Source organism: Prionailurus viverrinus, chromosome C1, assembly GCF_022837055.1.
Source record: "Prionailurus viverrinus isolate Anna chromosome C1, UM_Priviv_1.0, whole genome shotgun sequence".
Classification (NCBI taxonomy): Eukaryota; Metazoa; Chordata; class Mammalia; order Carnivora; family Felidae; genus Prionailurus; species Prionailurus viverrinus.
In genome coordinates, this window is record NC_062568.1 from 50,348,732 (window position 1) to 50,363,475 (window position 14,744).

At 41.2% G+C, this 14,744-nt stretch overlaps 1 protein-coding gene and 1 long non-coding RNA gene across 4 annotated transcripts in view; one reads left to right on the top strand and one right to left on the bottom strand.

Annotated features, from left to right (window-relative positions):
- Positions 1–14,744, top strand: part of TTN (titin) — a 274,200-nt gene that overhangs the window by 209,547 nt on the left and 49,909 nt on the right. Inside the window, 22 exon segments of the mRNA XM_047870979.1 lie at positions 95–3,061; positions 3,588–3,908; positions 4,009–4,293; positions 4,382–4,681; positions 4,974–5,276; positions 5,515–5,790; positions 5,897–6,196; positions 6,286–6,588; positions 6,760–7,059; positions 7,756–8,043; positions 8,428–8,724; positions 8,814–9,116; positions 9,215–9,520; positions 10,579–10,866; positions 10,958–11,248; positions 11,339–11,626; positions 11,787–12,374; positions 12,465–12,569; positions 13,030–13,227; positions 13,329–13,625; positions 13,715–14,302; positions 14,394–14,696. Coding sequence (XP_047726935.1) covers positions 95–3,061; positions 3,588–3,908; positions 4,009–4,293; positions 4,382–4,681; positions 4,974–5,276; positions 5,515–5,790; positions 5,897–6,196; positions 6,286–6,588; positions 6,760–7,059; positions 7,756–8,043; positions 8,428–8,724; positions 8,814–9,116; positions 9,215–9,520; positions 10,579–10,866; positions 10,958–11,248; positions 11,339–11,626; positions 11,787–12,374; positions 12,465–12,569; positions 13,030–13,227; positions 13,329–13,625; positions 13,715–14,302; positions 14,394–14,696 — 9,495 coding nt within the window.
- Positions 1–14,744, bottom strand: part of LOC125172627 (uncharacterized) — an 81,319-nt gene that overhangs the window by 14,262 nt on the left and 52,313 nt on the right. For all 3 annotated transcript variants that reach the window (XR_007154772.1, XR_007154771.1, XR_007154773.1), the window contains one exon: positions 14,070–14,278. This is a non-coding gene — a long non-coding RNA (uncharacterized LOC125172627). The remainder of the gene's footprint in view (positions 1–14,069; positions 14,279–14,744) is intronic.

The window sequence follows — 14,744 nt, forward strand, 5'->3', positions numbered from 1 at the left end:
AATTTTTGGACTGGCATTATTATTTTTTTAATTCATACTGTGACTATTCATGTTGTGAAAATCAAAATCTAATTTTCTCATGTTTACTTTTCAGTACCTCCATCTGTGGAGCTGGATGTGAAGTTAATTGAAGGTCTCGTGGTAAAAGCTGGAACTACAGTCAGATTCCCTGCTATTATAAGAGGTGTACCCATTCCCACTGCAAAGTGGACAACCGACGGGAGTGAGATTAAAACAGATGAACACTACACAGTTGAAACTGACAGCTTCTCGTCAGTACTTACCATTAAGAACTGCTTAAGGAGAGACACTGGGGAATATCAAATCACAGTTTCCAATGCAGCTGGCAGCAAAACAGTAGCTGCACATCTTACTGTTCTTGATGTGCCTGGTCCACCAACAGGTCCTATTAATATTCTGGATGTTACTCCTGAACATATGACTATCTCATGGCAGCCACCTAAGGATGATGGAGGAAGCCCCGTGATAAATTATATTGTTGAGAAACAAGATACAAGGAAAGACACATGGGGTGTTGTTTCATCAGGAAGCAGTAAGACAAAGCTGAAAATCCCACATCTGCAAAAGGGCTGTGAATATATTTTCCGAGTCAGAGCAGAGAATAAGATGGGTGTTGGTCCTCCCCTTGACTCCACACCTACTGTTGCTAAACATAAGTTTAGTCCTCCATCTCCTCCTGGTAAACCAGTGGTTACTGACATTACTGAAAGTGGTGCAATGGTGTCTTGGACTCTGCCAAAATCTGACGGTGGCAGTCCAATAACCGGTTACTATGTGGAACGTCGAGAAATAACTGGCAAATGGGTGAGAGTCAACAAAACACCTATAGCTGACCTGAAGTTTAGAGTGTCTGGACTCTATGAGGGAAATACCTACGAGTTTAGAGTTTTTGCTGAAAATCTTGCAGGACTAAGCAATCCATCCCCAAGTTCTGACCCAATAAAAGCTTGCCGGCCCATCAAACCACCTGGACCACCTATTAATCCTAAACTGAAAGACAAGACCAAAGAAACAGCTGAGTTGGTGTGGACAAAGCCCCTCAGTGATGGTGGTAGTCCCATTCTAGGCTATGTAGTAGAATGTCAGAAAGCTGGTACAACACAGTGGACCAGGATTAATAAAGATGAGCTCATTAGGCAATGTGCCTTTAGGGTACCTGGACTAATTGAAGGAAATGAGTACAGATTCCGTATAAAGGCAGCTAATATTGTGGGAGAGGGAGAGCCAAGAGAACTAGCAGAATCTGTGATTGCAAAAGACATCCTTAATCCTCCAGAAGTAGAACTTGATGTTACCTGTCGTGATATTATTACCGTTAGAGTGGGCCAAACTATTCGCATTCTTGCTCGAGTCAGAGGCAGACCTGATCCAGACATAACTTGGTCCAAGGAAGGCAAAGTATTGGTCCGAGAAAAGCGGGTTGACATAATTCACGATCTACCTCGTGTTGAGTTACAAATTAAAGAAGCTGTTAGAGCTGATCATGGCAAGTATATCATCTCAGCTAAGAATAGCAGCGGGCATGCCCAAGGTTCTGCCATCGTTAATGTTCTTGACAGACCTGGGCCTTGCCAGAATTTAAAGGTTAGCAATGTAAGCAAAGAGAACTGTACACTTTCTTGGGAAAACCCACTAGATAATGGTGGCTCAGAAATAACAAATTTCATAGTGGAATATCGGAAACCAAACCAGAAAGGCTGGTCAATTGTTGCTTCAGATGTCACTAAGCGATTAATTAAGGCCAACCTTTTAGCAAACAATGAATACTATTTCCGAGTTTGTGCAGAGAATAAAGTAGGTGTTGGACCAACCATTGAAACCAAAACTCCAATTCTGGCTATTAACCCTATTGATAGACCAGGTGAGCCTGAAAACCTTCACATTGCAGATAAAGGAAAGACATTTGTCTATCTCAAGTGGCGGCGGCCTGATTATGATGGTGGCAGCCCGAATCTATCCTATCATGTTGAGAGGAGGCTGAAGGGCTCTGATGACTGGGAAAGAGTGCATAAAGGAAGCATTAAAGAAACCCAATACATGGTTGATAAATGTGTTGAGAACCAGATTTATGAGTTCAGAGTACAAACAAAGAATGAAGGTGGAGAAAGTGACTGGGTAAAGACAGAGGAAGTTGTTGTGAAGGAAGACTTACAGAAACCAGTGCTTGATCTGAAATTGAGTGGTGTGCTAACAGTCAAAGCAGGGGAAACCATTAGACTTGAAGCAGGTGTGAGAGGCAAACCATTCCCAGAAGTTTTATGGACCAAGGACAAAGATGCAACAGACTTAACAAGATCACCAAGGGTCAAAATTGATACAAGTGCCGATTCATCCAAATTTTCTCTTTCTAAAGCAAGGCGAAGTGATGGTGGGAAATACGTAGTTACAGCAACTAACACAGCTGGCAGTTTTGTGGCCTATGCCACCGTCAATGTTTTAGATAAGCCTGGTCCTGTAAGAAATCTGAAAATTGCTGATGTGTCCAGTGATCGGTGTACTATTCACTGGGATCCACCAGAGGATGATGGTGGCTGTGAAATCCAAAATTACATTCTAGAAAAATGCGAGAGCAAGCGAATGGTTTGGTCTACCTATTCTGCTAATGTCTTAACACCCGGTATGACAGTAACACGTCTCATAGAAGGAAATGAATATATTTTCAGAGTCCGTGCAGAAAATAAAATAGGCACAGGGCCTCCAACAGAAAGTAAACCAGTCATTGCAAAAACCAAATATGATAGACCTGGTCGCCCAGATCCCCCAGAAGTCACCAAAGTAAGCAAAGAAGAGATGACTGTGGTCTGGAATCCACCTGAATACGATGGTGGAAAATCCATCACAGGATACTTTTTGGAGAAAAAGGAAAGACATTCAGCACGATGGGTCCCTGTTAACAAGAGTGCAATCCCCGAAAGACGTCTCAAAGTACAGAATCTCCTCCCAGGACATGAATATCAGTTCCGTGTCAAGGCAGAAAATGAAATTGGAATTGGAGAACCAAGCTTGCCCTCAAGGCCAGTGGTGGCAAAAGACCCCATAGGTATGATGTTCTTGCTTTTTCTGATATTACACAAATTTTTTTTAATGTTCATAATTTTTGAGAGAGGGGTGGATGGTGGAGGAGAGAGAGAGTGTGTATGCAGGTGGGGTAGGGGCAGAGAGAGAGAGGGAGACAGAGGATCCAAAGCAGGCTCTGTGCTGACAGCAGAGAGCCCGATGTGGGGCTCAAACTCAGGAACCACAAGATCATGACCTGAGCTGAATCAGACGCTTAATCAGCTGAGCCACCCAGGTGCCCCTATGCCAGTTCTTAATCTCAAGCACAGAGCTGTTAGATAAATAAATTAAATCCATGACATCCAAACTTCATTTTAGCCAGTATTTTTCCAAATCACCTAACATGTACAAACAATGGTAGATTCTAATTTTATGAAGGAAAAAGAGGACTCCATGTCTCCTTCATCTTTGACGAACTGAGAATGGACTGTAGAAAATGACACATTAGAGCGGTATCACTCGTAGTCATTAACAATGTGTGAATTCATTGTTATGCAATTTATTTTCAGAGCCACCTGGTCCACCAACCAACCTCAAAGTGGTTGATACAACAAGAAACTCCATAACTCTTGGGTGGGGAAAGCCAGTATATGATGGTGGCGCACCGATAATTGGATATGTTGTGGAAATGAGACCAAAAAGAGAAGACATGTCACCTGACGAAGGCTGGAAAAGGTGCAATGCTGCGGCACAACTTGTTCGCAGGGAGTTCACTGTCACCAGCTTGGATGAAAACCAGGAATATGAGTTCAGGGTGTGCGCCCAAAACCAAGCTGGCATTGGGCGCCCCGCAGAACTGAAGGATGCTATTAAACCTAAAGAAATCCTGGGTGAGGCCCTGTTTTATCATGTGACTCATCCTTTCTGCGCTTCTCACATAATTTCCCCACATTCTGAAAAGTCAGCTAATGGCTTTCATGTCATTTGCAGAACCTCCGGAGATTGATTTGGATGCCAGCATGAGAAAACTGGTCACAGTGAGAGCAGGGTGCCCTATTCGACTCTTTGCCATAGTGAGAGGACGACCAGCCCCTAAAGTCACTTGGCGGAGAGTGGGTATTGATAACGTGGTCAGAAAAGGACAAGTCGATCTGGTTGACACTATGGCTTTCCTTGTCATTCCCAATTCTACCCGTGATGACTCGGGAAAATATTCCTTGACGCTTGTGAACCCAGCAGGAGAAAAGGCCGTGTTTGTGAATGTCAGAGTATTAGGTGGGTTACTGACAAGCTCCTTCTTCCCTTTCAGAGTAAGTAGAAGCCTGAGGAGACACAGTGTATCTGAATTTGTTGTTTGTTACAGATACTCCTGGACCTGTGTCTGATTTAAAAGTTTCAGATGTCACGAAAACATCATGCCACATTTCCTGGGCCCCTCCTGAGAATGATGGTGGGAGCCAAGTGACACATTATATTGTGGAGAAACGTGAGGCAGATAGAAAGACGTGGTCAACAGTCACCCCAGAAGTTAAGAAAACAAGCTTCCAAGTCACCAATCTTGTCCCTGGCAATGAGTACTTCTTCAGAGTAACTGCTGTCAATGAGTACGGCCCCGGTGTGCCTGCAGACGTCCCCAAACCAGTGCTAGCATCAGATCCTCTAAGTAAGTAATTTCTTTTTGCCTCCTTTTAGCTCTGGTCTCCTACTTTAGGAAGGTTGAGGTCCCAAACACTGAAAGGGCTTTCATTTGTAGAAACTCAAACAGTACAAACAACTATCTAACTCATTAAAGACATTTTTAATCTGCCCCGTCTTATAGTATTCACTTTCAACATACTGAACTATAGTTCCCGTATGCTTCAAAGCAAGTGGCATACTCAAACATGTATAGGTGGTAACACGGGGATTTGATTAGGCTACCTGGACAGTTTTTCTAAATCGCACTTCTCTTCCAGGTGAGCCTGATCCCCCAAGGAAACTAGAAGTTACTGAAATGACGAAGAACAGTGCTACATTAGCCTGGCTACCTCCCCTGCGTGATGGAGGTGCTAAAATTGATGGCTACATCATTAGTTACAGGGAAGAGGAGCAGCCTGCAGATCGCTGGACAGAGTACTCAGTGGTAAAAGATCTCAGCCTCGTTGTCACTGGCCTAAAGGAAGGAAAGAAGTATAAATTTAGAGTAGTGGCCAGAAATGCTGTTGGAGTCAGTTTGCCAAGAGAAGCTGAAGGAGTATATGAGGCCAAAGAACAGCTGTGTAAGTAGTCATTGTCTCATTTCCTCATGTGACAAAAGTTGATTAGAATTTCCTTTGGACTTCCAGACTTGTCCCTAATATTTTCTCGTCGATTCAATCTTATTCTTTTAAAAAAAATATTAGCTGTAATGCAGACATCAATTTGAACCCATTAATGGGTTCAAATACTAGTGTGGTCGCCCCACCAGAGGAAATTTAACCTCCCTGCAAGGTTAATGAATTTTTCTTCTACTTTTAGTGCCTCCAAAGATCCTTATGCCAGAGCAAATTACTATTAAAGCTGGGAAGAAACTCCGAGTTGAAGCCCATGTGTATGGAAAGCCTCATCCGATCTGTAAGTGGAAAAAAGGAGAAGATGAAGTCGTCACATCCAGCCACCTGGCAGTGCATAAAGCGGACAGTTCTTCCATCCTGATCATAAAAGATGTTACTAGGAAAGACAGTGGCTACTACAGCCTCACTGCAGAAAACAGTTCTGGGACAGACACTCAAAAAATCAAAGTTATCGTCATGGGTAGGTCAAGCATTAGACAAATGGCTATCTGAATATGAAAATCGGCAACATTTTTTTCCTATCAAGTCCCTGTTCTTATACATTTCTTTCCTCTTGGTCTATGCAGATGCTCCGGGGCCCCCTCAGCCTCCGTTTGACATTACTGACATAGACGCTGATGCTTGCTCCCTCTCATGGCACATCCCTCTGGAGGATGGAGGCAGTAACATCACCAATTACATAGTGGAGAAATGTGATGTGAGCCGAGGTGATTGGGTGACAGCTCTAGCTTCGGTGACAAAAACTTCCTGCAGAGTTGGAAAACTGATCCCAGGCCAGGAGTATATTTTCCGGGTCCGTGCAGAAAATCGATTTGGCATTTCAGAGCCGCTGCCATCTCCAAAGATGCTGGCTAAGTTCCCATTTGGTATGTTTCTTTCAGGAAGAAAAAAATTGTTTTCTTTCTAGTCTCTTACCTAATATAAAAATTGACATTTCCCTTGTCTTCATCTCCAGATGTTCCTAGTGAACCAAAGAATGCACGAGTCACTAAAGTCAACAAAGACTGCATATTTGTGGCATGGGACAGACCAGACAGTGATGGAGGAAGTCCCATTACTGGTTATCTGATTGAGCGCAAAGAAAGAAACAGTTTGCTCTGGGTAAAAGCTAATGATACTCCTGTCCGGTCAACTGAATATCCTTGTGCTGGCCTTGTAGAAGGTCTTGAGTATTCATTCAGAATCTATGCACTAAACAAAGCTGGATCCAGTCCACCCAGCAAACCAACAGAATATGTAACTGCAAGAATGCCAGTTGGTGAGTAATTTTTTGTTAGTATTATGGGAATATATTTAAACCTTGGAGTCTCTGAAGATTACTACTTCTATTCAGAAATATTCTCAACATTTCTGGGTGATAATGAGAAATACAGAAGTTTACAACTTCTGCAATTACGATAAACGCTGAGAATACCTCTTTTGGTTTTAGATCCTCCTGGAAAGCCTGAAGTTATTGATGTTTCCAAGAGTACTGTATCCCTCATCTGGGCTCGTCCAAAGCATGATGGAGGCAGCAAAATTATTGGCTATTTTGTAGAAGCTTGCAAACTGCCTGGCGATAAGTGGGTACGGTGCAATACTACACCACACCAGATTCCCCAGGAAGAGTACACAGCCACTGGCTTAGAAGAGAATGCTCAGTATCAGTTTAGAGCAATTGCCAAGACCGCAGTGAACATTAGCCAGCCCTCTGAACCTTCTGATCCAGTGACCATCCGGGCAGAAAATGGTAAGATTCTGTTCAGTATTATATACGCAAAGGTGGAAAGTACTCGTAATGTATATTTCTCCTAATAAAAAACTAAATCTACATCATGAGGGAAAAAAACCCAAGTAAAATGATAGGTACTTTGTATACAGACAACTAAAAATTATGATTATGGAGAATCTTCATAGCATGTTAAACTCAAAAACCAGATACAAGGGGTGCCTGTGTGGCTCAGTCTGTTGAGCTTCCAATTTCGGCTCAGGTCATGATCTCGCAGTTTGTGGGTTCGAGCCCTGCATCGGGCTCTGTGCAGACAGCTTGGAGCCTGCTTCAGATTTCTGTGTCTCCCTCTCCCTCTGCCCCTCCCTGGCTTACATTCTGTCTCCCTCTCAAAAATAAACAAACATTAAAAAAAAAATACAAAATTGTAAAGACCATATCATTTCAACCATCATAGGCACACAGGGACAAGGAAATGCCACCAAATGATAACAGTGAAAATTGAAAGATTTTGAAACCATGGAAGATACTCACTTATCTCTCTATATTTTCAGCATTATCAAACTTCTACATTAAACCTCTATTCTTCTATAATGAATATTACTTCTAAAAACCTCATCTTGAAAGAGACCGAGCATATGAATTTTCTACTTGTATTAATAAAAATGATATAATATACCTTTTCTTATATTAAATCCTTATCTTATTTCTTTACAGTTCCTCCCAGGATAGACCTGAGCGTGGCTATGAAATCTTTGCTTACCGTGAAAGCCGGAACTAATGTTTGCCTGGATGCTACTGTTTTTGGTAAACCAATGCCAACAGTGTCTTGGAAGAAGGAAGGCACACTGCTGAAACCAGCAGAAGGCATAAAGATGGCCATGAAGCGGAACCACTGCACACTGGAGCTGTTCAGTGTGAACCGAAAGGACTCAGGAGACTATACCATTACTGCCGAAAATTCAAGTGGTTCCAAATCAGCCACCATTAAGCTTCAAGTGTTAGGTAGCTAAGCGCTTATTTAGAATCTCATATTTTACTTTGATTAATGTGATATCATAGAATTTACAAAATAATATGTGAGAAAAGATACATATCCTGATGTATCTTTTATAACCAGAGAATTAGTCTCATCACAGGGCAATGGCATTTAGAGCTGAAAAGAGCATTAGAAGTCATATATTCCAGTTACGTATTTTACACATAAGGAAATTAAGATTTTGAAAAATTATGGACCTTCCAAGGTCATACAGGAAGTTAATGACAATATAAAGACCATCCAATCTCCAATCCAGGTCTCCAGACCTCCAATCTACTCATTCCCCATTTTACATGTTAGTGTAAAAGTAAGTGTTAGTAAGACTTCACTTGTCTTTCTTGTTCTTTCAGATAAGCCAGGTCCTCCAGCATCTGTTAAAATCAACAAAATGTATTCAGATCGCGCAATGCTTTCTTGGGAACCGCCTCTTGAAGATGGAGGCTCAGAAATCACCAACTATATTGTTGACAAACGTGAAACGAGCAGACCCAACTGGGCACAGGTCTCTGCCACAGTGCCCATCACTAGCTGCAGCGTGGAGAAACTTATAGAGGGCCATGAGTATCAGTTCCGAATTTGTGCAGAGAATAAATATGGAGTGGGCGATCCAATCTTCACTGAACCAGCAATTGCCAAAAACCCATACAGTAAGAACATTTTCTTTTAGTTTTTCATTTTACTTTTTAAACATTTACCTTTTAGACTGCCATATTAACTTTTCAATCAATCTCTGCAGATCCACCCGGGCGCTGTGATCCTCCTGTTATTAGCAACATAACCAAAGATCACATGACAGTAAGCTGGAAACCACCAGCAGATGATGGTGGCTCACCCATCACTGGCTATTTGCTTGAAAAGAGAGAAACCCAGGCAGTTAACTGGACTAAGGTCAACAGAAAACCTGTAATAGAAAGAACAATAAAAGCAACAGGTCTCCAAGAAGGCACTGAATACGAGTTCCGAGTTACAGCTATAAATAAGGCTGGACCAGGCAAACCCAGTGATGCATCCAAAGCTGCTTATGCCCAGGACCCTCTGTGTAAGTTATCATGAAAGAGTTCTGTATCTTAGGTTATAATCAGCACTGAACAACCAGGCATGAGGTTTTAATGAACATTTTCTATTATTTATCCTCAGATCCTCCTGGTCCACCAGCTTTTCCTAAAGTATATGATACAACCCGTAGCTCTGTGAGTCTATCTTGGGGCAAGCCAGCCTATGACGGTGGTAGCCCTATCATTGGTTACCTTGTTGAAGTAAAACGAGCTGACTCTGATAACTGGGTGAGGTGCAATTTACCACAGAAGCTACAGAAAACCCGCTTTGAGGTTACCGGCCTAATGGAGAACACAGAATATCAGTTCCGTGTGTATGCTGTTAATAAGATTGGATACAGTGACCCCAGTGATGTGCCAGACAAACACTGTCCCAAGGACATCTTAAGTAAGTATTACCGGGAGAAATACATAGAGTTTTTCTCATCAGTCATATTATAAAACGCAGTACAGAACTCCCTTATGTAGATTTGTTTTTAGAAGCATTTGAGTTGATATCTTTAGGACTACATCGTAGGAGAGGTGTGTTGGTACTTTATGGTATCATATACAGATCAAATGGAATGCAAGCTCATCTGTGGTTTTGAAAACCTTTTCATATTTATGTGAGAATTAATGTCTTGAAAAGAATATGGAATACAGGAATTTTATTCTGAAAATAGATTTTTTTAAATAAGTAGTGAGCTATTTATCATTCTAAAAGTTTTTTCTCTTCTAATCCACCTGTCTTCATAAGTATGTAATCATAGCCTCTCCATCCTAATTTTCCTTCTTACCATTTCTTCTATTCACTTATTCCCCATAACCACTTCTCCCTTTATTTTAAATTACTTGGTATTATACTTCACCCCCAATGTACTTTTCTTCCCATGATGAAATACAGAGTATACAGCAGAGAGCCTTCACTGAATATAGATGAGAAAAACAAGAATGGAAGAGAGCCAATAATCAATTATCTACATTTAATATAGAGAGAGTCTGAGAATATGGAAGGTTCATGAGAAGAGAAAGTACAGGTTCTCCAGGAAAAACTTGATTTAGCCTACAGGATATTAGAATATAGAAAGATCAACAATAACTATAGAGTACTGAAATAGTTGATAAAAGTTTTGAGGATTTTTTAAAGACCAAGAAATCAGGGACGCCTGGGTGGCTCAGTCAGTTAAGCGTCCGACTTTGGCTCAGGTCATGATCTCACGGTCCGTGAGTTCAAGCCCTGCGTCGGGCTCTGTGCTAACAGCTCAGAGCCTAGAGCCTTCTTCAGATTCTGTGTCTCCCTCTCTCTCTCTACCCCTCCCCCATTCGTGCTCTGTCTCTGTCTCAAAAATAAATAAACATTAAAAAAAAAAGACCAAGAAATCAGTTGTGAGAAAGAAACATATTTTAGGAATGATAAGTCTAGTCCTTAGAAATACGTTTGACCATTAAATTATTAACTTTAAACAGTTCCACCTGAGGGAGAACTTGATGCGGATTTGAGAAAAACACTCATATTACGTGCTGGAGTTACAATGAGACTGTATGTACCAGTAAAAGGACGTCCACCTCCAAAGATAACTTGGTCTAAACCAAACGTCAATCTAAGAGAAAGGATTGGACTTGATATAAAGTCAACGGACTTTGACACTTTCTTGCGCTGTGAAAATGTGAACAAATATGATGCAGGAAAATATATCTTGACTCTGGAGAACAGCTGTGGTAAAAAGGAGTATACCATTGTAGTGAAAGTGCTTGGTAAGTCTGTTTGAAAAAAAAATCATACGCTAAAAATGTAGCTTATGTATTTTTTACATATTCCTTTCTTATATACCCACTTTTTATCCAGATACTCCCGGGCCACCTGTCAATGTGACTGTTAAGGAAATATCCAAAGATTCTGCCTATGTTACTTGGGATCCTCCCATTGTTGATGGTGGAAGTCCCATCATAAACTATGTGGTAGAAAAACGTGACGCGGAGAGGAAGTCCTGGTCAACAGTGACAACTGAGTGCTCAAAAACAAGCTTCAGAGTATCTAACTTGGAAGAAGGAAAATCCTACTTCTTCAGGGTGTTTGCTGAAAATGAGTATGGCATCGGTGATCCTGGTGAAACACGTGATGCCGTCAAAGCTTCCCGTAAGCATATGAGCGACTTCCCCATCATTTTGAGTGACCTCTTACTGTAGTTATCTGGGGCTTAGACTTATCATGTTTTCTTTGCTTTAGAAACCCCTGGACCAGTTGTGGACCTGAAAGTGAGGTCTGTAACTAAGTCATCTTGTAGCATAGGCTGGAAAAAGCCTCACAGTGATGGTGGAAGTCGAATTATCGGATATGTAGTGGATTTCCTGACTGAAGATAATAAGTGGCAACGTGTTATGAAATCATTAAGCTTACAATATTCTGCAAAAGATCTGAGTGAAGGGAAGGAATATACCTTCAGAGTGAGTGCTGAGAACGAAAATGGAGAAGGAACCCCAAGTGAAGTCAGTGCTGTGGCAAAGGATGATGTTTGTAAGCCATGCATCTTCATTTTCCCTTTATTGTCATCAAAAGTGCATGCTTGAGCCCTACTCACTGGCTTATATAAACACCCTTTACAAATTATAATTATCTGAAAAAATTAATTGCCTGGTCTGAAAAATAACAATAATTTATCTCTGCTGTTTTACAGTGGCTCCGGACCTTGACTTAAAGGATATACCTGACTTGTGCTACTTGGCAAAAGAAAACAGCAACTTCCGTCTTAAGATCCCCATAAAAGGCAAGCCGGTTCCATCTGTATCCTGGAAGAAAGGGGAAGATCCTCTAGCAACTGACACAAGAGTCAGTGTTGAGTCATCTGCCGTTAACACAACTCTTGTGGTATATGATTGCCAAAAATCTGATGCTGGAAAATATACAATCACACTAAAGAATGTTGCTGGCACCAAGGAAGGAACTCTCTCTATAAAAGTTGTTGGCAAGCCTGGCATCCCCACCGGGCCAATCAAATTTGATGAAGTCACAGCAGAAGCCATGACCTTAAAGTGGGGTCCTCCAAAAGATGACGGAGGTTCTGAAATCACCAACTATATCCTAGAGAAGAGAGATTCTGTAAACAACAAGTGGGTGACATGTGCGTCAGCTGTTCAGAAAACTACCTTTAGAGTAACCAGACTTCATGAGGGCATGGAATACACCTTCAGGGTCAGTGCCGAAAATAAATATGGTGTAGGAGAAGGCCTGAAATCAGAGCCAATTGTTGCTAAACATCCATTTGGTAAGTGTCTCAGAGTCAGAAAACACAAAGCAAAACATGTTTTTGAGGAAGTTCCGTATTGTAAATCTTGCATTATCTACTTTTTCCTAGATGTGCCTGATGCTCCCCCACCTCCCAATATTGTAGACGTCAGACATGATTCAGTATCTCTAACTTGGACTGACCCCAGGAAAACTGGTGGCTCTCCAATTACAGGTATTTAATTTGCTCTTATCCCACAGCTTGTACATTAATGTTGCTTCCACATCTTCCTCCCTGAAAACAAGCTGAATGTGTGTTCCTTATTTATAGCACTACCTGCGTATATAATAATGTTTTTCCTTTCAGTATATTATACATTCATACATTAAGCATTAATTAAGCTAATACTTGATTTCAATGAAAATCTCCTAATAGTTAACAAGAAAAGGCTTTCTTAGTGACATCTATTTTTGTAAGTTAGGATTTTTCAACAGAAGATGCAATAAATACACAGATTCTAAGAGAGAATAGCCCTATGCCCTAGGGTAATAAAATTGTAGATACTAGCAAGAATGACTATTTACTCCATATTATGTCCACAAATTAACCATTTGGGCAAAAACATATATTTAAAACACAGGTGACATTCGTATTTTCTACCTGAATTGACAAATTCACTTGGTCTTTTTTGTAGGATATCATATTGAGTTCAAGGAAAGGAACAGCCTTTTGTGGAAGAGAGCTAACAAGACTCCCATTAGGATGAGAGACTTCAAAGTGACTGGATTAACTGAAGGTCTTGAATATGAATTCCGAGTTATGGCAATCAACTTAGCGGGAGTAGGCAAGCCAAGCCTGCCATCAGAGCCAGTTGTGGCACTTGATCCAATTGGTAAGTCACTATACAAAGAAAAGTCTGTGTGTATTTTCTGCATGAAAACAAAACAAACAAAAAAACATCGGTATTTGACTGACTCTTTTGCTTTGTTTTAGATCCTCCTGGCAAACCTGAGGTTATTAATGTAACAAGGAATTCGGTGACCCTCATCTGGACTGAACCCAAATATGATGGTGGTCATAAGTTGACTGGCTATATAGTGGAGAAGCGGGATCTACCTTCCAAATCTTGGACGAAAGCCAACCATGTTAATGTCCCAGATTGTGCCTTTACCGTAACTGACCTTGTTGAAGGTGGGAAATATGAATTCAGAGTTAGAGCGAAGAATACAGCAGGTGCTATCAGTGCCCCATCAGAAAGTACAGGAACCATTATTTGCAAGGATGAATATGGTAGGTGTATTTTACCTTTTATACATATAAAAAATGGCAAATCAAGCTGCCTTCCTTTTTTGATTAAAATGTATTTTTTTTCTTTGCAGAGGCACCAACCATCGTCCTTGATCCCACAATAAAAGATGGGCTAACAATTAAAGCAGGAGATACCATTGTTTTGAGTGCCATTAGCATTCTTGGCAAGCCCCTTCCAAAGTCAAGTTGGTCTAGGGCCGGAAAAGACATTAGACCATCAGATATCGTTCAGATATCTTCGACTCCAACATCTTCCATGCTTACTATCAAGTACGCCACTAGAAAAGATGCTGGTGAATATACCATTACTGCTACCAATCCTTTTGGCACAAAGGAAGAACATGTGAAGGTAACAGTCCTCGATGTACCTGGCCCCCCAGGTCCCATTGAAATCAGTAATGTTTCTGCTGAAAAAGCAACACTTACATGGACACCTCCATTGGAAGATGGTGGCTCACCGATTAAGTCCTATGTTCTTGAAAAGAGAGAGACCAGCCGACTTTTGTGGACAGTGGTTGCTGAAGATATTCAGTCTTGCAGGCATGTGGCAACCAAACTTATCCAAGGAAATGAGTACCTCTTCCGGGTCTCAGCTGTAAACCAGTATGGGAAAGGAGAACCTGTACAGTCTGAACCTGTCAAAATGGTAGACAGATTTGGTATGTAGAGCGTATAAGACAACTGACCTGTTAACATTTGTAGCACAGTTTGTGAAATCATGGATTTCTCATAAATTTACTTCCTTTTCAGGTCCCCCTGGCCCTCCTGGAAAACCAGAGGTTTCAAATGTCACTAAAAACACTGCCACTGTCAGCTGGAAAAGACCAGCTGATGATGGTGGTAGTGAAATCACAGGATATCACATTGAAAGGAGAGAAAAGAAAGGCTTGCGATGGGTGAGAGCAACAAAGATGCCAGTTTCAGATCTCAGATGCAAAGTAACAGGACTGCAAGAAGGAAATACCTACGAATTCCGTGTCAGTGCAGAAAACAAAGCAGGAATTGGTCCACCTAGTGATGCTTCAAATCCTGTTCTAATGAAAGATGTAGCATGTTAGTATTTATTTTTTTCAACATCACTCATGTGGGAGTACCAATATT